This window comes from Gopherus evgoodei, chromosome 6 (genome assembly GCF_007399415.2).
Source record: "Gopherus evgoodei ecotype Sinaloan lineage chromosome 6, rGopEvg1_v1.p, whole genome shotgun sequence".
Taxonomy (NCBI): Eukaryota; Metazoa; Chordata; order Testudines; family Testudinidae; genus Gopherus; species Gopherus evgoodei.
In genome coordinates, this window is record NC_044327.1 from 92,243,067 (window position 1) to 92,265,858 (window position 22,792).

Sequence of the window (22,792 nt, forward strand, 5' to 3'; positions counted from 1 at the left end):
GTGCACCCCAGCATCTTTGTGAGAAGGGATGGATCCCACACTGCTTTTCTATGCTCTGTCATGAAGACATCATGGCTGGCAGTTCAGTTAATCATGAAGTTCCTAACTGAAGAAGACTCACAGGGTGCCAGACATTGTGCATGATATGGACAGGGGCAACTTTAGATTGCTTTCGGCATTCACAGAGCAGCTGCATAGGGTAGACTGTTGCTTTTGGACTCGTGAAACAAGCACTGAGTGGTGGGATCATATCATCATGCAGGTTTGGGATGACGAACAGTGGCTACAGAACTTTTGGATGCAGAAGTCACCTTCCTGGAACTGTGCACAGAGCTTGCCTCAACCCTGCGGCGCAAGGACCCCAGAATGAGAGCTACCCTCTCAGTAGAGAAGCATTTGGTAATTGCTGTGTGGAAGCTGGTGACTCCAGACTGCTACTGGTTGGTTGCGAATCAATTTGGAGTGGGGAAGCTGTCCATTAGGGCATTAATGCAGGGCAATAAATCACATCCTGCTACAAAGGACCATGACTCGGGAAATATGCATGAAATAGCAGATGGCTTTGCAGAAATGGGTTTCCCTAACTGTGGAGGGGCGATAAATGGCACACATATTCCAATCTGGCACCAGACCACTTTGTGACAGAGTACATCAGTAGGAAGGGGTACTTCTCCATGGTGTTGCAGGCACTCGTGGATCACTGTGGGTATTTACTGACATCAACGTGGGGTGGTCTGGGAAGGTGCATGACGCACGCATCTTCAGGAATGCCAGCCTGTACAGAAAGCTGTAAACAAGGACTTTCTTTCCTAACCAGAAGATTACAGTGGGGGGTGTTGAAATGCCCATAATGATCCTGGGGGATCCTGCGTCCCCCTTACAGCTGTGGTTCATGAAACCTTACATGGGACACTTGGACAGCAGTAAGGAACGGTTCAACGACAGACTCAATGGGTGCTAGATGACAGTTGAATGTGCCTTTGGCAAATTAAAGGTGTGCTGGCGATGTCTTTGTGGCAGGTTGGACTTCACTTGGGACAATATTCCTATGGTCATAGCTGAGTGCTGTACATTGCATAACCTCTTTGATGCTAAGGATGAAAGGTCTGCTCAGGGTGGAGTGCTAACGGTGACCACTTGACCACTGATTTTGAGCAGCCAGATACCAGGGCTGTGAGAGGAGCACATTAAAGTTTTTAGCGCTTGTTTCAATTACTGTAAGTAATGAGCTTGTTGCTCACTGTAAGTGTCTAAGTCTAAACCTGCTCTGTATTGAGTCCAGCCTTTATGATAAAGGGTTCAATACTGCAGCATGTTCAGCACCTCACAGGAGTTGCTTAGCACCTTGCAGGATTGTGATCTACAGCCCCGATTAAAAGCTAAGCCTGTGGCTAAGTGCTTTGCTGAAGTACATGCTTAAGTGCTCTGATAAACTGGGGTCTACATTAGTACATTCTAAATCTAACATGTCATTAAGTAATATGTCTTAGACAAGGCAAGTGCGTTAAACAGCTCTTTCAATAGTTTAGATCAGCAAAGAGCAGTTGATCTACAGCAACAAGGTTTTAAATATATAATAGAAAAAAAATCTATTGATATTATGTATGAGAAATACCATTGTGAATGGTTTCCACTGGAATGCCAAAAATAATAGTAACATTGAATAAGCGAGGTACATATTTTGAGAGTCTGAAAAAGTATTTTAACCAGAAATCAAATAAATTTGAGTGGTTTTCTTAATACCATTCTAAGCCATTTTCACATATATGCTGTAACTTTATAAAAATGCAATTATTTATAAGAACGTGCTCTATCCCACTAAGATTTTCAGCAAAAATAAATAAAGACCATTTTAAAAGTTAGCCTTTGAAGCCTTAAATAGAGCACATTTACAGCAGCTCATTCTTTATACTTCTCATCTTATTTCTTTAGGATATTACAGATGTCCCTGCAACTAGAACAGAGAAACTTACAGAAAAAAGTTTGCTTTATTTTTGTTTTAAAAAGGACGGATACACACAAGCCATATTTAAACACTTGATATCCACACCAAACTGTATACCTTAGCTCACACAGAATTGCATTGTGACTTCACAGGGCCACCCATTTTCATTCTCCAACTGAGCCTGAGGGAGTTACTGAATGACACAACCGATTCATCAAGCTCTGCCCACCACCTACGTGTAGTGCACACAGTTTGATGTTTGTCTTCATACCAGAGGTTAAGATTTCCACCTAAAGTTTATTTTGACATTTGAGTTACATTGCTTAAATATTGGTCTGCACAAAAGATTTAACAACAATTGGCCATTGACCGGAATGAGTGGTCACTAAATACAAACCCTTAATATTAATATTAACTAATTGGTAAATTAAGACTAAATGAGGCTTGAGTCCAGTCTGGCCAAAGGGGTTCCATCAACAAACAGTATGCAGATTTAATCAGATTGGAGGAGTCTTGATAATATGTATATTTAATATAAAAATTTAATTATTTGAAAAAGCTTATAATTTAAACAAAAATTATAACGTAATATACAAATCCACCTATCGTGATCCCTCTTATTCTACCAACTGCCAATTAAGCTTCCCTTTCATTACTCTGTAGAAGCGTTTCATAGATCATATGCAAACCCCTCCATAGGAAACTTTGCCTCAAACACAAACTTTTAGTTCTGGATAAGAAGTGCTTTAAAAATCCCTTTAATCTCAAAGCAAGAGATCAACTATTTTACAAAATAAGCTTTTAAAGGGCAAACACACATATTCACAAAACAGACTAATCAAGTTACACTTTTCTTCACAATTACGTTTGTTAAATTATGAAAGAACTTTGGAGAAATTATGCAACATGATCTCATTCTAAGTCTCATCAAGATGCAGACAATAAAAAAATTCAAAACATTTGACAACCCTAGGAATGTGCATGAAAGTTATTTTATTCAATTATTGTGTGTGATTTTAGTATGTCTCAAATTGCTAAAACATTCTAGATGTAGCATGTAACAAAGTTTATTTCCACGTGTCCACTGGAGATCCAACATTTTATTTATAAATAACAAGATATGTTAAAGTTAAGATTACATTCCTTGCTGATAAAGTACAGTATTTACACAATCCACAGTCTTGTCTATATAAATAGTTTATCTACATATATTAAACATTGGAAATAGTTGAGAGGAAAAATGTCAAGAGACTTCTTAGTTTGACTTGGCAAATAAAGTTAGCAGTAATCTTGCACATATACCCATCTGCATCATCTCTCTCTCAGATGAAATCTTTAATTAACACTTGACAAAAAGCAGTTCCCATTTTGGCTGAGCATTTTTAGTAATCTGATGATATCATTAATAAAGCATCTGTCAACATACCAAAATTTCAGAATTATCTGGATTTCTAGAACTGACAGTGCTACTAAGAGGAAACATAATTACATGTGCATCTCTTTTAACAATTCAATGAAGAATTTGCAGTGTGACACTCTCAAGGACTTGATCAAGGAATAAGATTAGATGGCTTTTGTTTCGTTTTTCGGTGAATTATAGCGCTTATAAAAGTGAGACACTGATGACTTGTTAGAGACAGGCCAGCAGTATAAAGTAGAAAGGCCTGTGCAAGCGTCTTCACACAACCCTAACCAATGCACTTCAGTCCAGACCAGCTAATCTGGTCTTTTGCCTTTGTTGAACCAACACTACTAATCTTTCTATACTATAGTTTGTGCTGTGATTTTGCAGCATGGCTATCCAGTAGGCTGATGAAACTTGTTTGACTAAGGCCAGATCTCAGAGGTGATGTTTTAGTACATTTGCACTGCTAGGAGCCATAGTGACCAATGTAACTTCTAAAATATACATACTCTTAAAACATAAGCCATCCACAATACATTATCTGTGAAAGCACATTAACAAATGGCCAACATCCCTCATTGCTTTTCAGTTCTTGTCTCCCATCAAAGATAGTCTTTCATTGCTTTCCCATTTTAGAATTGAATTTGATAATCTACTAAAATCTAGAAAAATGCTAGAAGTGATGAGTAAGTAGCTAAACTAGTGTATAGCAACCTGGTCAACCTATAACATGGCTACAGTAAAACCAAAAATTTTAAAAGTAAAATGAAATCTTAGTCAACAAATGTGCTAGCCTAAAAGGCAGAATCTCCAGAAGTTAAGGCAATTTCATACAGTACATTGTTTAAGGATTCACTCTATCCTCAGCTTAGCGTTAGTTCTCTGGACTATACATTTTCCTATAGGAACAGACAGCCTGGGATGTTTTATTCCATATTAAGTGATTCATCCACTTGTGAGACCACATTTATGCAAAGAATTACTGCAAAGTTCAGAATACTTGAAGTAAAACACACGTACATGGCAACACAGGCTGTCAGGGAGACAAGCGATTCAATGAACTGCTTTCATCTCCTGCCACACTAAGTTTGAGTGTTGTCAGCTTCCGAGGGGGATGCTGAGGACTCTTACGAAGGTTGTCGTCCATCTGCAGGAAAGAAAATGGAAGCTGAATCTGGCATACAGAAGAACACAGATGCATGCCAAGAGCCTTCAGTCATGAAGGTTTGTGTGAGTGGTCTCACCCTGCTATTTCTGCTCTCAGCCCTGGTCATAAAGGATGCTTTGGTTCCTCTCTCATCCCTAAACTGCTACTTGTGCTGAGATAGCTATTTATATCATGACAGATAAGAGGTGGGACAGTTATGTGGGCTCTTCCTTGAATCATCTAACTGGGAGCACTGAGAGAATGCTGTGGCTCACCTTCTCCAAGGAAGTACCTACGTTTTATGACAGCCAAATACTGTTGGATCAAAAGTCATACAGCTGCCAAATTCAACTGGTGCATTAACCTGCTCAGCACCTGAAGCAGCATTCAGCACCTTGCAGAAGTGTATTCTTTAATTTCAGAAGTGCTGCAGAGCAGTTGGAGGAATTTCAATTAGCTAATGATTTATAAAATATATTCCTAAATGAGCATGCTAAGAACTTTTCAAAGACATATTAAAAGCAATCTCTGAATAAAAGGATTTTAACTTCCCAGAAGAAATAAACAGAATTTGAAACACTCCACATAGAACAGTGCATAAAGTTCAGCAAATATGCTACAATCAATACCTAATGCAGGAAATTCTCCACATTATTCATGAACAAACCATTTGATACACTGACATTCTTCTCAATGTTATTTTCAGTCACATCTGGGTAGCATTTTTTAGTGAATTAATATGCTCGGTGTCCTCAAATATTTTCCCCAGTAATTTAGTTCTTATGAAAGGTTCTGACAGACAGCCTTGGAAACAAGTGCCCTTTACCAAGTACAGGACAGATTGGGGAACTTCTGACTGACCATTAACTAAAAAAACAAAAACCCAACAAGCATTAGAAGGAACAAATGTGGGATTAAAAATACAGGATGAGTAGGGGAAAGAAGGAATGTTCCTAGACAGGGGATGACAAGTAGTTACGTAGAAGACTCTTTGGGTCTTCAAACTGAAAGGAAAGGGCTTAAATGGATGTCCATACGGAGCAAGTTCCACATCTTAGAGGACACCTGAAAAAACTTTGTCAGTTGCTGATTTAAGTGGTGATGTGGACATCTCTAGATTACTAAGACTATTCACACAAGGCCCTGAACAGTTACATGGGAAGGACTTTTGGTCTCTAGCTCAGATGGATTATCTGAACTGCAGGCCTGATAGTGAAAAGCTGCCTCTCTCATTACCAATTCCTTTTTCAGGGAGAAATCTGGATTATTTGTAGGGACATGGTTAACCAAATTCTGCTGGTTAACAGCATTTATTCAAAAGAAAACTGCTGACATAAGTTTGTAAGATGATAAGATTTGAGGCAGGGATTGTGTATTTTACATGTGTGTACAGTGACTAGCACAATGGGGCCTTGATCCGGGAATGAGGCCTGCAGGTGCTACTGCATTACAAATAATACATACTCCTGTTAATATGTTGTGTTATCCTCCAGCATTTGAACACACAGTATTTCCTTTGTCAACAGTACTGCTTTGAATACAATGAAACAGTTACTTCAGGAAGAACAAGAATTTGTTACTGGTTTATTTTGAATTATGACATTATGTTCATATTTTTCTATGTAAATTAGCACCTTAGCAAAGAAACAAGGAAAGAAAGAATTTGCATTGTAAAGTTACAATGATTATTTAGGGCAAGTCTACACTACAAAATTAAGTCAATCTCATTTACATTGACATACAGCCACCACAGTAACTGAACTGGTTTTACACAGCCACACTGTGCTCTTTGTGTCGGCGGTGCATGTCGTCACTTGGAGCACTTGCACCACTTTAACTGTCAGTGTGGGGCATTGTGGGACAGCATCTGAAAGGCAGCAACAGTCGACGTATGCACTGACACCGTGTCGACCTAACTACATCGATTTAAGTGCTACATCTCTCGCAGAGGTGGAGTTAGGAAGTCGGTGTAATGAGTGAGTTACATCAGTGGGAGCTACATTTTAATGTAGATGCTTACAGAGTTATGTCAACATAAGCTACGTAACATCGACATAACTCTGAAGTGTAGACCAGGCCCCAATATGCAAGAATAGCTGGGAACAACAATGAAGTCACAAGAACTAATGGAAAATAAAGACTGAAGAAAAATAACCTTTTCAATCAAGTTGGATTCCTTATTTACAAGCTGTGTGAGTTTCTGTAGATTTGCATCTACCGTATCCTGTCCAGATGGAGAGAAGCCTAAAGCATCAAAGCAGAAAAGATGAAGATTGAAATGAAATTTAGAGGAGCTTCACAAGTCTCTTGCAAAGCTTTTTTGGACAGAAAGATCATGCAGTTTTTCACCCCTATAAACAGGTCTTTATTAAAGAAACAGTTTGTATTGCAGACAATGTTTTGTTTCCAATTTGAAATCCTGAACCTGAACTTCTATGTAGATATAGATACACCCTGCTAATTCTTGACATGCTTTAAAAGGAAAGAATTAAGTGGTTCTCAAACCTTTAAAAACCATGTCCTCATGTTACAACAACAAAAGAAAGTTTCAGGATCCCCCCTTAACTCAAAAAATTTGTGATTCTTCTCCTCACTCCATCTAGCCTTAAAGAAGACAGAAGAGCCATTTGCACAGAAGTTTGACAACAAAGTTAAAGCTATAAGCAAGATTTGCGATAGTCAAATACTTAGGGCTTATCTTCACTACCGTGCTAAATTGGTGCTGCTGCATTGACGCAGTGGCGCTGATGTAGCATGTCTGGTGAAGATTCATTACATTGACAGGAGAGCACTGTCCCATTGACGTAATTACTCAACTCTACAAGAGGAGGAAGCTATGCCAGTGGGAGAGCGTCTCCTGCTAACATAGTGCAGTGTAAACACCGCTTTAAGTCAATGTAAGTTACGTCACTGAGTGACGTAACTTACATTAAATAAGCAGTAGTGTAGACCAGTGGTTCTCAACCATGGGTCCAGGGACTCCTGGGGGGCCAAGAGCAGGTTTCGGGAGGGGGGATGCCAAGCAGGGCCAGTATTAGACTCAGTGGGGCCTGGAGCAGAAAGCCAAAGCCACACTGCATGGGGTTAAAGCCCAGGGCCCAAGTCAAATTTGAGCAATGTACCTTTGGTGGTGCCCTAGACAACTGCCCTGGTTGCTACCCCCTAACGCCGGTCCTGACTTTTACATGCAGAAAACCAGTTATTGTGGCACAGGTTGGCTGTGGAGTTTTTATAGCATGTTGGGGTGAAGGGGAGGGCCTCAAAAAGAAAAAGGTTGAGAACCCCTAGTGTAGACAAGCCCTTAGTCTTTAAAATGCAATGCTAATCTTAACTTGTCCAAAGTGGTTGAGAAGTTATGAACTCACCTCTTTTCCTTTCCCCATCCCAAGTCATTAGATATTTTATGTAGGATTTCTAGACTGACTAGACAAGATTATTCTTGTACAACTGACATTGGTAACCTTTATCTACTGTACTGCAAGAATACCCGTTTCCTTCCCAGATATATTCCATGCCTTCTATCCCTTCCCTCAGCCTTCCAAAGAAGGGGAAACCTCCCCCACAACACACACATCTAACACTATATCAGCTGGCAAATCAGAAGAGGTAATCTCAGTCTGGCTTTTTGAGTTTTTGTCAGTACTGTCTTTATATCTACATCCTAACATGAAATGCTGATGTACTGATGCCTCAGTTTGGGTCATGTTCAGGACTGAACCTGGGATCTCTGGATCTAAAAGCATGAAACTCTACTGCTTGAGTTAAAGGACCAGATCCATTGGCAGTAGTAAATGGGAAGCAGTAGCAAACTAAAACCTCTCACATTATCCCTTCTCTAGTGATGAGATAAAGACCCACACTATGGATCTTGGTGTCGCTTACACTGGCAGGTTGCTTTCTAGAAAAGGAAAATAAATCTGACAGAGAAGGGGCAGATTCTAGATACAGGAGGAAAAATTGGTAAATAAAGGCCAAGTGTTGTCATCCTTTATTAAGCAAAACCTCCCCCTGATGTTAATGGGAGAACTGCGCAATTTAAGGACCACCAAATTTGGCCATATAGACTTAAGTTATCTTCTTAACCCAAAGGAGATGTCTGTTTAGGCTGCAGCAAAAAAGATGAAGAAGAGGAACAATCAAGTTTCTCAGTTTCATACATCAGAATAACAAAAGTAGATTTGTTCCCATTTCCAAAGACACCTCTACCTCAATATAACACGACCTGATATAACACAAATTCAGCTATAATGCGGTAAAGCAGTCCTCTGGACGGGCGGGCCTGCACACTCCGGTGGATCAAAGCAAGTTCGATATAACGCGGTTTCACCTATAACGCAGTAAGATTTTTTGGCTCCTGAGGACAGCATTATATCGAGGTAGAAGTGTAATATACGATAAGAGAAAGAGGCAGGAGAAGCTACTTAAAAATGTTAAACAAATGCTGTTGTCACTCCACTGTTCAAAAGCATTACTTTATCCTACTATACAACTTGAGAACTGATCATGACTCAATTTCTTCTCCACGACCTCAACATGAAAAGCCACAGGCCAAAGTTGTAGCTTTGTAACTGACTAATATAGCTTCAATTTGGCATCCAATGGGAAGAGGCATCCTACTTTTGGATATAGTATACATGTTGAAGAAGAAAAACAAACATGACTTACCTGTAACGTTAAGTCTGAAGTAGCCACTCAGGATGTCATCACAGAAGCGACACAGGTTGGAAAGCTGTTTCAAGTGCTCTTGTAATTGGACTCTAGGGAAGTGCACTTTATAAAGAGGTGCGAGAAAACCAAATACAAAGGCATCTAAGGTTGTAGGCCTATAGAGAATGTAAAAACAGACAAAACATTAACAATGCAGTACTCCATAAACCACTTCCTGAGCACACACCAAACAAATGCAAAGCACAATTTAACCAATTATTCTGGGACTCCATCACACCATCAGCTGGGTGCACATCTACTGACTTTAGAGCTTCTGAATTTGAGAGGGCCCTACACGCTCAAGCAGCATAATTTCAGAATTAAAATTCAGCCCTGCTTCCATGTATGGTAGGCATTCAAGTCACATTACAAACCATTTTTTGCACCACCTCTGGAACAGTGTGGTCTCCTGTGCAGAGACCAAGTGAACAAACTTATGCAGGGAAACAGAATCTGCTCACAGGCCACAAAGCACTAGTACATTAAGCATTACAGCCCATAAATAGAAGTGTGTGTGGGGGATCACTGCATCAATTTAGATAACTACCACACCTTTGCCCCTCCCTTTTCCTTCTTCCAAATCACCCAGAACTACTTTGGAGAGAGCTGCTGAGCTAGCACACATGGGATGTCCACCTGCACAGTAGACTTCCTGTGGGTATACTGTATCCAGGGCCTTCCACACTTGGGGATTGAGGCAGCATGATGTGGCCAAAATTGGGAGTTTGCTACAGTTAAAGTGGATGGGCCTGGTTTTAATTATCCTGTTCAAGCAACGGCCATCACCAGCAAAAGGCATATAAATAAGTGGAGAAAGCACAGAAGGTTCTAGTGAAAAAATCATCATCATCTTTAGTTCACCAAGACCCCTGTCTGAACAGGCTGAAACTGAAGTACTATGTTTCTTTATAACATATACATTTCTCTTCAGATCTTACCTCCAAAGATAAATGTTAAACATGAACCTCTTGTGGAGCAGCATGAGACATTCTTGCAATTAATCAATAATGTTAGAGCATGCAGTATGTGAGATGACTATCAATCATAAAAAATACACTCACGTATTTCCAAAGAAAAACTGAGATGTTCCCAATCTGTTTGATAGAAGATTTAGGCACTCCTTGCCATCTCTGTATATCTAACAAGAGAAAAATTGACCTAAGAGCAATAAAAAGTGGGAAGACTAGTATGCAGAACAGTGTTTATCATTACACAACGTAAGTCTCCATTTCAGTTCTTCCCCTTATCAGTACCAATTTGTGACCTATGCTACTCATAAAGCAAAGCATACCTGTGCTTCTACTTCACTCAAACTGTAAAGTGGAGGCTCTCCCCTCGTCAGTAGGATCCTGTTAAGTGCTTCCCTGGACATCTTCCCAGGTAGATACAAACTCAATGGAAACGGAATCCTTGAAGCAAACCATGGCTTTGTCACAGTACAGTAATTTTCAGCCTCGACCCAGAATGTGTGCAGCTGTATCAACATAGTGAAGAACATGAACAAGAGTTATTAGGAATTCTAATGAAAATAATATGCTTCTCTTTATAAAGACTGTTAAGGTTCTCTGTTACACAAATAATAGGAATTTTCATACTATTAAAAAAAGCAAGCAGGCTCCTTACTAAATTATATTCCCACACACAATGCATTAAGAGACAGTTAAGGCTGTAACTATGCTCCTATTAAATTAAGACATTAGGACATTGTAGTTAATGCATAACATTCAGAGTGAAGGTTATGGTGCAGTGTTGATGTCATAGGAAAAGATTATATTCCTATCACACACTATATTCTTCCCTGAGGAACAAAATGAGGGAATGGGTTTGAGACAGTTACAGAACTAAGTGGGATGAGGAAGATATTGGTGTTTATTTCTCTCAGGAAGTAGATGAAAGTGAAGAGACGAGGTTAAAATCAGCATCAGTCTGTGAGATTTGGTAGACCTGTAGTATGGTAAGTAATGGTTTCCTGTTCAGACTGTTCATACAACTCCAATATAGACGTAATCCTAGTAGCTACAGAGTTCTACATCTTTACTGTAATTCACAGTATGTTGCTGAGGGCTTGTGGCCTATGGTAGATGTGACTGAGGTATGGAGGCTACTGGTGGACTGTTAGAATGTGGATATTAATAGAGTCAGAGTTAAGGTTGTTAGAGAACCTGAATTTTGAATCAGAGTAGCAGCCATGTTAGTCTGTATCTGCAAAAAGAACAAGAGTACTTGTGGCACCTTAGAGACTAACTAATTTATTTGAGCATAAGCTTTCGTGGGCTACAGCCCACTTCATTGGATGCATAGAATGGAACATATAGTTATACTGGCACTAGAAAAGGTTCAGCAAAGGGCAACTAAAATGATTAGGGGTTTGGAGAGGGTCCCATATGAGGAGAGATTAAAGAGGCTAGGACTTTTCAGCTTGGAAAAGAGGAGACTAGGGGGATATGATAGAGGTATATAAAATTATGAGTGATGTGGAGAAAGTAGATAAGGAAAAGTTATTTACTTATTCCCATAATACAAGAACTAAGGGTCACCAAATGAAATTAATAGGCAGCAGGTTTAAAACAAATAAAAGGAAGTTTTTCTTCACACAGCGCACAGTCAACTTGTGGAACTCCTTACCTGAGGAGGTTGTGAAGGCTAGGACTATAACAGCGTTTAAAAGAGAACTGGATAAATTCAAGGAGATTAAGTCCATTAATGGCTATTAGCCACGATGGGTAAGGAATTGCATCCCTAGACTCTGTTTGCCAGAGGGTGGAGATGGATGGCAGGAGAGAGATCACTTGATCATTGCCTGTCAGGTTCACTCCCTCTGGGGCACCTGGCATTGGCCACTGTCAGTAGACAGGATACTGGACTAGATGGACCTTTGGTTTGACCCAGTATGGCCATTCTTATGTTCTTATAGTAAGGAAATATATATACGCATACAGAGAACATAAAAAGGTAGGAGTTGCCTTACCAACTCTAAGAAGCTAATTAATTAAGAGAAAAAATTTCTGTAGTGATGATCAAAATAGCCCATTACAGACAGTTTGACAAGAAGGTGTAAGGATATTTAACATGGGGAAATAGATTCAATGTGTGTAATGGCTCAGCCATTCCCAGTCTCTATTCAAACCTAAACTGATGGTATCTAGTTTGCATATTAGTTCAAGTTCCGCAGTTTCTCGTTGGAGTCTGTTTTTGAAGCTTTTCTGTTGCAAAATTGCCACCTTTAAGTCTGTTACTGAATGACCAGAGAGGTTGAAGTGTTCTACTGGTTTTTGAATGTTATAATTCCTGATGTCAGATTTGTGTCCATTTATTCTTTTGCATTGAGACTGTCCGGTTTGGCAATCTGATAGCTGCTTTCAACTACCCTGTCCCCCCCGAAAATTTTGGAAGCAGTTAGAAGTACTATCAGAATTGGGCCTAAAAAAGGAAGTAAGTTGCAGCCATAACTGTGGTGTGACTGCTATGTCTCCACAGTCAACACCAATGACCATCTCCCATAAGAATCCTTTTGAAGCAATGTATGCTGCCTAACACCTTCACAGATACCAATATTTACTAATAATGTATAGCCTGCTCCATTCAGTGTCTGAAAGCATTCATCACCCTTTCTCTGAAAACCAAGTTCCTTTAAAATGTCTCACATTAGGCACTATTTAATTATTAATCACTTTTTATCTTGACCATCATTCTATGTTAGTAGATGCTTACCACAGCAGGAAGCAGTTTTTCTTCAAGTAGTGCAATGTATGCCAGTGTGTCAGCTCCTTGTTTTGCAGATAGTTCATAATCAGCATTGTACTTCTGTCAAGTTAAAAAACACACATGCAACACACACATAGTGTCACATGAACATTCTCACACAGAAAAGAAGTCCCACAACTGGTGACTTCTGTAGAGCTAAACAGTTATTGAGCAGGTCAAGTAACCAAAATAATTTTAAGTCCTTTAATCTAAGAACGGAAAATGTATACCTACTGAAATTTCCTTCCTTTAATCACCCATACCCGCTAAGCTAAACCTCTCCCTGCCCAACCTCTCTATTCCTCCCAGTATTCTCAGCCTCCACAGGGGAGGAAGGTCCAGAAAAACAGCCTGCCTTTAACTGCTTTCCAAGCAGCAGCAGAGTAAAACAGCTGCAAAAAGTATTACTCAGGTCCCAATACTGTACTGAACTCCTCCAGCAGATAGCTCTCTCAATTTTCTGTAAAGCCTCATGCACATATGATGATGTATAAAGAATAAACCAAAACACTCTTTTATTTGTTATTTTTCAAAGTTACCATTTTAGAAATGTAAACACTGTCTGAATGCTAAAGGTATCATAGACCAAATTCTAGACTCAATTACACTGAAGTCAACAAATCAATTCCATTTAAGTCAGCTGAGATCAGAATCTGACCCCTGATGTTTAGCCTTATAGTTCACTGCACAAGGAAAGAAAAGAGAAGTGGATATGTGTATAAACTATTCTGTACCATTCCTGGTTTCTAGAGCAGAAGTGAGAAACGTCTCGAAGAACGTAAGGCTAAGAGATACACACAAATTTATGCAGGTATACATTTTTTCCTCTTAAAAGGTGACCTGCAACAGATTTTTTGTTAAATGGGTCTTGTGCCCACTTTTTCAGTCTTTACATTGTATAAAGAGGATTTGGAAGTTTGTTTTGTCAAAAAGAGACAAGTTTTGACATATTGGGAGCGTTAATGCTTTTCTTCCCAGTTTTTGTGGAAGACCTCTTGGATATCTCGGAGGATGCATATTGTCCATTCTCACACCTTGATTGGAAAGAGAGAGGTATTGAATCTCTAGCCGATGTCTTTTCTCCAAGAGGTTCCTTAGTCATTGATGTCTAAAATTCTTGGGGTTATCACCTATTTAACAGTGTGATTAAAAATCCTTTCCCAGCTCCAATTCTCAGCTTTCACTCTCTTAATTCTTCTGATGTCATACTATCACTAACTTTCTAGTCATCAGCGACTCTTCCAGGCGAGACACTGGATTTCTAATGTAAAAACAAAGCAAGGGGAAAAAAGAGAGACAATACCATTTTACGCCCTCTTCCTACATTATAAAGATGGAAAAACTGTACAAATCAACTCCCACCCTTTGCAGATTACTTAACATTCTAGATGCAGCTCACCAAAAGTAAAACTGTACATTGCCAAAATGTGCATCACTAAAAATGATTCCAGATTTTCTTTGTTTTGCTATCCAAAAAATCCCCACAGCAGATTAAAAATAATAGCAGTTTTAAAGTAAAATAAAAATTTCTGTTAGAGTAATCCAGTTATGTAAAAAACCTGATATAAAAATGTGATCTATAAATACCAGCAACATTAGAAAAAGATTAGCTATTTGAACACTTAATACACAACTCAGGCTGGGTCAGCCTGCTTAATGAAGCTTTTGTTGTTTGTTCTATATTTAAACCTTAGAAGGGTTAAAGTTAATCCTTCTTAAACAGTTAACCATGGTCCACATTCTGCCACCCTTATTTATGCTTGAGAGGCAATTACTTATGAGTAGTCAAAATGCAGTGACCTAGTGCTACTTTACGAAAGTAAGAGTTGCAGAATCAAGCTTCATGTTATTAGAAACCATCTATATGGATATTTACAGATAAATATTGAGAGACAGGTAGAAATGTTACATGACAGAGGAAAAAAACAAGTTGCAAATTAAATTAAACTGAACTAAACCCAACACTTCTCTTTAGCAAGTTAGAAACTCACCTGTTTTCTTAAGAAGGTTAGTATTTTTGCTGGCTGAGCAATAACTGTGTCTTCTGATATTAACACTGGCACATCTCCTAAGAAGTGAGAATTATACTGTCAACAGAATTTACACTGGACACTTTCAGTCTAATTTGAAATGGGCCCTAATCCAGAAAACACTGATGCAAGTGTTTAGCTTTACATAACAAAGAACTTCATTAAGGTTGTGTGTGTGTTTGCACAATCAGGGCCATAGTTAGCACAAAAAAGAATCCATACAAAGGCAGGACCACATCACAGTCAGACTGAAGTCACTGGCATATGCTGGGTGCTTGGCACTTTTGAAAAGCAGGCTACTTCTTTAGGTACCTAACTGTAGATTCCTATTTAAAAATTTCAGCCTGTAAACCTACAACTTGTACACACAACTAGTCTGTTAGCCCATTCTCTCATCTTTCTCCTCCATTTGTTTTAACCCTCAGTGATGTCTTGCCTTAAACTGGGACCACAATTTGATCTGAGCAGGCAGATCCCTGCACCCTTATGGAACCTCACTGACTTCAGTGGGACTCCTCACAATGGTGTGAGGGTCCATCTGAACACACCAGATTGCAGGATTGGGGTTTAAGATTGTAAACTCTTTGGGACAGCCTACAGCAGTGGTCCCCAAACTGTGGGGTTTCCCCCACTCAGGGGGGCGTGGAGAAACATTCCAGGGGGGCATGGTGAGACCCAGGCCAGCCCCCTTGGGAGGACAGGGAGGGAAGGCCACCCAGCCCTGTTCTGCCTCCAGCTCTGTTCTGCCTCCAGCTCTGCAGGTCCCAGACCTGCCTCCAGCAAAGGCCCCGTCTCCCAGCCATTGCTCTGCTCTTGGCCCTGGACACAGCCCAGGCCAGCTCCCACAGGGGGCGAGAAGGGAGTGCCACACAGTTCCACTCTGGTTCTGCCCCAGCCCTACCTCCAGCTGAGGCCCCAGCTTTGGCTTCTGGCCATGACCACGGCCTGGCCACAGCCCCACTCCCAGCCACGACTCCACTCCCGCCTGCAGCTCTGCCGCCAACCCCAGTTCTGCTCCCAGCTGCAGCTCCAGCCCTGGTTCCCAATGGGGAGCATACAGATTATATTTATGGGGGGTGGGGGCATGACCTTAAAATGTTTGGGGACCAGTGGCCCACAGAGTCTCTCTTATAGGGAAAGGAGACCAGGAGAGCTGGCTGTATTTTAAAGAATCTTTATTGAGGTTGCAGGAACAAACCATCCCCATGTGTGGAAAGAAAAGTAAATATCGCAGGCGACCAGCTTGGCTTATCCTTGCTGATCTTAAACACAAAAAAGAAGCTTACAAGAAGTGGAAGCCTGGACAAATGACCAGGGAGAAGTACAAAAATATTGCTCAGGCATGCAAGAGTGAAATCAGGAAGGCCAAATCACACTTGGAGTTGCAGCTAGGAAGACATGTTAAGAGTAACAAGAAGGGTTTCTTCAGGTATGTTAGCAACAAGAAAGTCAAGGAAAGTGTGGGCCCCTTACTGAATGAGGGAGGCAACCCAGTGACACAGGATGTGGAAAAAGCTAATGTACTCAATCCTTTTTTTGCCTCTGTCTTCACGAGGAAGGTCAGCTCCCAGACTACTGCACTGGGCAGCACAGTATGGGGAGGAAGTGACCAGCCCTCTGTGGAGAAAGAAGTGGTTCGGGACTGTTTAGAAAAGCTGGACGAGCACAAGTCCATGGGGCTGGAAGTATTGCGTCTGAGGGTGCTAAAGGAGTTGGCGGATGTGACTGCAGAGCCATTGACCATTATCTTTGAAAACTCATGGTGATCGGGGGAGGTCCCAGATGACTGGAAAAAGGCTTATGTGGTGCCCATCTTTAAAAAAGGGAAGGAGGAGGATCCAGAAGCTACAGGCCAGGCAGCCTCACCTCAGTCCCTGGAAAAATCATGGAGCAGGTCCTCAAGGAATCAATTCTGAAGCACTTAGAGGAGAGGAAGGTGATCAGGAACAGTCAGCATGGATTCACCCAGAGCAAGTCATGCCTGACTAACCTAATTGCCTTTTATGATGAGATAACTGGCTCCATGGATGAGGGGAAAGCAGTGGATGTGTTATTCCTTGACTTTAGCAAAGCTTTTGATATGGTCTCCAACAGTATTCTTGCCAGCACGTTAAAGAAGTATGGGCTGGATGAATGGACTATTAGGTGGACAGAAAGCTGGCTAGATCGTCAGGCTCAACGGGTAGTGATCAATGGCTCCATGTCTAGTTGGCAGCCGGTATCAAGCGGAGTGCTCCAAGCGTCGGTCCTGGGGCCGGTTTTGTTCAATATCTTCATTAATGATCTTGAGGATAGCGTGGACTGCACCCTCAGCAAGTTTGCAGATGACACTAAACTGGGAGGAGTGGTAGATACACTGGAGGATAGGGATAGGATACATAGGGACCTAGATAAATTAGAGGATTTGGCCAAAAGAAATCTGATGAGGTTCAACAAGGACAAGTGCAGAGTCCTGCACTTAGGACAAAAGAATCCCATGCACTGCTACAGACTAGGGACCAGATGGCTAGGTAGCAGTTCTGCAGAAAAGGACCTAGGGTTACAGTGGACGAGAAGCTGGATATGAGTCAACAGTGTGCCCTTGTTGCCAAGAAGGCTAACGGCATTTTGGGCTGTATAAGTACGGGCACTGCCAGCAGATTGAGGGACGTGATCATTCCCCTCTATTCAACATTGGTGAGGCCTCATCTGGAGTACCGGGTCCAGTTTTGGACCCCACATTACAAGAAGGATGTGGAAAAATTGGAAAGAGTCTAGCGGAGGGCAACAAAAATTGTTAGAGGGCTGGAGCACATGACTTATGAGGAGAGGCTGCGGAAACTGGGATTGTTTAGTCTGCAGAAGAGAACACTGAGGGGTGATTTGATAGCTGCTGTCAACTACCTGAAAGGGGGTTCCAAAGAGGATGGATCTAGACTGTTCTCAGTGGTATCAGATGACAGAACAAGGAGTAATGGTCTCAAGTTACAGTGGGAGAGGTTTAGATTGGATAATAGGAAAAACTTTTTCACTAGGAAAGTGGTGAAGCACTGGAATGGGTTACCTAGGGAGGTGATGGAATCTCCTTCCTTAGAGGTTTTTAAGGTCAGGCTTGACAAAGGCCCGGCTTGGATGATTTAGTTGAGGATTGGTCCTGGTTTGAGCAGGGGGTTGGACTAGATGACCTCCTGAGGTCCCTTCTACCCCTGATATTCTATGATATTATATATTTGTACAGTACCTAGCACAATGGGACTAGATTTGGTTGGGTCTTTATCTGCTACTGTAATACAAGTAAATAAGATTCTTATTAGTGAACCAGAGTTTTGGAGAATTAGATGAATTTAAAATGTTCTTTCCTTACAGTTACTTGTTGAAAAACACAAACTTTATGAGCAAATATGTTAAATTGGTTCCTGATGCAATTCACTCAAGTCAAAGAGATATACCAGGGATGAATTTAGCCCTACAAGTCATAAGGGGCCAAGTTCTGTGTGGATATAAGTGGTACACAAGCTAATCATGTGACAGGTAGAAGTGGCAAATTAGCTTAACTTATACTGATTTGGTTTCCAGAGTTGTGCAAAAGAAATGCAATTTACATGCCAATGGCGAAGGAAATAAACTAGCAGGAGGGTCCAAAATAAAGGCCTCTCTAGCATCTTATCTTAAACTCACCTCTTAGTTGTATTTCTCATACACCCTCCTTTTGATCCACCTTTGTGCAAATTCAGCATGGTTTTGCACATTCAGATTGGTGCAAATTATACTTGACGCTTACACTCATCTTCCAACCAAGTTACACCTAGTTTAAAGGAACACTCGTAACTTGATAATCTAATTTCCATTTGAAAGTTCTGTGGCTACTATTCTGAATAGTAACAAATAACCTCTAGCTATACTGTGCTGAAAGATTAGAAATTTTTTATTTTTTTCTGATTCAATTTGTTTACTTTGTGTGTTTGACAAAACTATAGGTATAGTCAGTTTCAGTGTTTTGTTGATTGTCAGTTGTATCAAATTTACATAGTGATCCAGGACATACTATTTATACCCTCCAGATGGCACTTTACTGTCATATAATTTCCAGGCTTGATGTTGTAAACATATTTACATTCATGCTTAACTTCATTAATGTGAGTAGACCCACTGAAGTCAAATAGATTACTCGCATGTGTAAAAGTTTGGCATGTACATACAAGTGTTTGCAAGCCCAGGCCTTGATTCGTAAAATGGCTAGTGTGTGTCCAGGAAAAAAAAATTACAAAGGCAAATACCTTTTGGAGCTCTCCATGAGTTATCAATAGCATTCACTTTCACTGGAGCACCAGAAAATCTGGCATAAGCCTGCAATAAAAGTTGCATTAAAAATTCTAGTCAGCATTTCCAAAAAAACGTGATCTCTAAGAATTGATATCACTAAGCTAGAGCACTTCTGGGTAGCCATGTTGTTATTGGTACATGATCTAAACTTCATTATGCACATTCAGTGTATTTTTTAACAGATAGATGACTAACATTAACCCTTTTGTGCTAAGAGTTAGAATTTCTTGCTGTAACTTGTATTTATACTAATTGCTAAAGGGTTGATTTAGGCAGTTTCAGGCAGTGGTGGTTAGCTAGAATGATTTTTAAATATCAGAATTCTTATAGGAAACTATGAGTTAAGAATAATGTCCTGACAACATCAGTGCCATACTGCAAACAGATAATCCAAGTATCCAAACTAACCCTATGTTGTAGAGAGACCTTGCAATTATGTGACTAGGAATTACTATGGGCTCTAGAGCAGGGGTGGCCAACCTGTGGCTGCGGAGCCACATCCGACTCTTCAGAAGTTAATATGAAGCTCCCTGTATAGGAACCGACTCCGCGGCTGGAGCTACAGGCGTCAACTTTCCAATGTGCCCGAGGGTGCTCACTGCTCAACCCTTGGCTCTGTCACAGGCCATGCTTCCACTCCTCCCTTCCTGCCCCCTCCCCTGAGCCTTCCATGTCATCGCTCCTCCTCCTCCCTCCCAGAGCCTCCTGTACCCCGCGAAACAGCTGATCAGGAGGTGCAGGGAGAGAGGGGGAAGTGCTGACCGGGCTGCTGGTGGGTGGGAGGTGTTAGGAGCCCGTGGTGGGGGAGGGAGAGAGCTGATGGAGGGGCTGCTGATGTATTACTGTGGCTCTTTGGCAATGTACACTGGTAAATTCTGGCTCCTTCTCAGATTCAGACTGGCCACCCCTGCTCTAGAGACTACATGGAAAAAGACATGGCAGCAATTCACTACCTCCTGACCATGCAATCTCACCTGTGCAGGCTCAATGACTTCAGGGCAGCTCTGCAAGGGTGTAAAAGTCCACCAAAGCAGATCAGATATCAGGATTAGTATTTTAGGTTGTGAATTCCTCAGACTGTCATTTAGGGTTAAAGAAATAATTTTCCATAATGAACAATCACCAAAGACACAGAATGAAGAATAATGTTGCTACACTTCAATTAATGGGCTTTTTGCTCACCTCTGCCAATAGCACTTGCCAGGGAAGGCAGCATCGCTTTCCTGTAGCCTACACAGAGTCTCATGACAGCTATAAATAACGCGCCATTCGGTATCAGGGAACCGGCCGGCGGCATGAACTGTAACACACGTCAGACACAGGCCAGTGATGGAAGGGAACCGCTTCCCGGAGTTATTTCACTGGCCACAGCCCGGGGTAGGATTTCCCGCGGCCGGGCAGGGCACCGACGGGGCTCTAGCCGGGGGCCGCGCTGCAACGGGAGCGGAGGCCGTTTGCGATCGCCGAAGGCAGCCGGCTCCGCCGAAACTGAGACGGGAACTAGGACCCTGCGCCCGGCAACAGCACCCGGGCAGCTGCAGCGGCGGAGCCTCCCCAACCGCCCCCAGTGCCGCCCCGCTGGGGTCATCCGTCCGCGAGCCGATCGGGCGCCAGAAACTTCCCCTCCCCACCTCCCACGAGCTGATTGGGTCAACCGCCCCGCCCGGCCGTTACCATGACAATCAAGGACTCCGTGTGCACGGACGGCAACCCCCAGTCTCCTCCCCAGCAGCTCAGCTCCATGGGAGAGGCCATCTTGCCGCGGCCCTTTTGCCCCCGGAAGTGCTCGCTTCTGCCTCGTGCCTTCCGGCGGGTTCTGTGCCCCCGGGACGCGTGTGGCGCGAGCAGTTGTGGCCACGCGCTGCTGGCGCCCCGTGGAAGGGGTCCTGCGCGCGGACTGCAGCGCTAGCGCGTGTCGCGGAATTCCGGCTGTCGGAGCCCGCGCAGAGCGGCCCTGCCCCCACCTTGCACCCTCCCAGCACAGCCTGCGTCCACCAGCCCGCTCCGGAGCTGCGGCGTCCGGCCACGGGGTGGGAACAAGGAGAGACCCTCTGCACCGCATAGACGTGGCTGCTAGTGCAGCCGGGTGCATGAGCCCGCAGCTCCGCAGGCAGGGGTGGTGCAGTAGGGCGCTGGGGTGGGGCCTCGAATTTCCCCCTCTTTCCAAGTCTAGGTGAGTGCCCTCGGCCCCGCCCTGATCCTCGCTGTCAGCCCTCAGCATCTATCACAGGGTCTATCTGCAGAGCCGGCGTTAGGGGTGCTAGACTCAGCTGGCTGTCCTATGTTTGCTAGGCCTGAGCACCTGCTCTGCGTTTTAACCTAATAGAAGGCTTCCTGGTTGTATACAGGAACACAGTGGTTTGCGTGATTGGCTGGAACACTGGTGGATAGAGCTTTTCCACCATGCTGGAGAAGGAGCTAACACATCTTTATGAAGGCAAGCAGGCATAAGCAGTGATCAGTTACAAGTGAAAAGCACATCAGGATGCACTTACCGTCTTTAAAGTCCGAAGGGACCATCTGACCTTCTCCTGCAGGCCCCCACTCCAAAAATAGCTGCCTAACCTGTGGCTGAGTTACTGAAATCCTCAAATCATGGTTTAAAGACTTCAAGTTATAGAGAATTTACCATTTACACTAGTTTAAACCTGCAAGTAATCCATGGCCTGTGCTGCAAAGAAAGGTGAACCTCTGCCCCCTCCTCCCCAGCCTCTGCCATTCTGACCCAGACGAAGATTTCTTCCTGACCCTAAATATGGAAATCAGTTAGACCTTGATCCTGTGACTCACCGCAGTCACCTCCAATGGCACAGTGTACAGCTTTGCTTTGTTATGCTGGCTATACGTAAGACTTTTTATCATATTTTTTTATACCTATGTAGGGCCCTACCAAATTCACGGTCATGAAAAATGCATCACGGACTGTGAAATCTGGTCTTTTGTGTGCTTTTACCTTATACTATATAGATTTCACAGGGGAGACCAGCATTTCTCAAACTGGCGGTTCTGACCCAAAAGGAAGTTGCAAGGGAGTTGCAATGTTATTTTAGGGAAGATGTGGTATGGCCACTCATATTTCTGTGCTGGCTTCAGAGGTTGGTGGCCGGACAGCGGTGTCTGCTGATGGAGGGCCCAGCTCTGCAGGCAGCAGCACAAAAGTAAGGGTGGCAACAGGGCCGGTTTTAGGAAGTGCGGGGCCCAATTCAAACAGTTTTGACGGGGCCCCAGCAGGGATGACCAAAAAAAAACCCAAACCAAAACAACAACAAAAAACACCTGTAGAAAAACAAGTGGGGCTTGTATTCACTGGGCAGTGCTCTGAGTCTTTGGCAGCACTTCGGCGGTGGGTCCTTCACTCGCTCCAGGTCTTTGGCGGCACTGAAGGACTCGCTGCTGAAGTGCCGCTGAAGACCCAGAGCAAGCGAAGGACCCGCCGCCGAAGTGCCGCTGGAGACCCGAAGCACCGCCAGGTGAGTAAAAATTAAAAAGGCGCTTCTAGCCAGGAAAGGGAT

The 22,792-nt window shown here is 42.5% G+C and overlaps 1 protein-coding gene across 2 annotated transcripts; it reads right to left on the bottom strand.

The window, feature by feature from the left end:
• Positions 1-1,969: 1,969 nt before the first annotated feature.
• MTX3 (metaxin 3) lies at positions 1,970-21,082 on the bottom strand. Of its 2 annotated transcripts, XM_030566590.1 has the most exons (9): positions 20,955-21,082; positions 19,235-19,304; positions 14,940-15,016; positions 12,916-13,008; positions 10,496-10,678; positions 10,266-10,342; positions 9,163-9,320; positions 6,653-6,741; positions 1,970-4,497 (listed from the first exon to the last, which is right to left on the bottom strand). In XM_030566590.1, the coding sequence occupies exons 1-9, from the start codon at positions 21,033-21,035 to the stop codon at positions 4,387-4,389; spliced, it is 939 nt and encodes a 312-aa protein (XP_030422450.1). In that variant the 5' UTR covers positions 21,036-21,082; the 3' UTR covers positions 1,970-4,386. The 2 variants fall into 2 exon arrangements, with proteins under 2 accessions (XP_030422450.1, XP_030422451.1); XM_030566591.1 differs by lacking the exon at positions 6,653-6,741 and having other exon boundaries at positions 4,388-4,497; positions 20,955-21,078.
• Between the last annotated feature and the right edge of the window lie 1,710 nt (positions 21,083-22,792).

Bases quoted from the DNA above. Each gene is read 5' to 3' on its own strand.
- MTX3 (XM_030566590.1), bottom strand. From the start codon at position 21,035: ATGGCCTCTCCCATGGAGCTGAGCTGCTGGGGAGGAGACTGGGGGTTG. The intron at 13,009-14,939 runs GTGAGTTTCTAA...TTAACTTGACAG, and splicing joins TAACCTTCTTAAGAAAACAG to AAGTACAATGCTGATTATGA. The intron at 10,679-12,915 runs GTAAGCATCTAC...ATGTTGATACAG, and splicing joins AAAAACTGCTTCCTGCTGTG to CTGCACACATTCTGGGTCGA.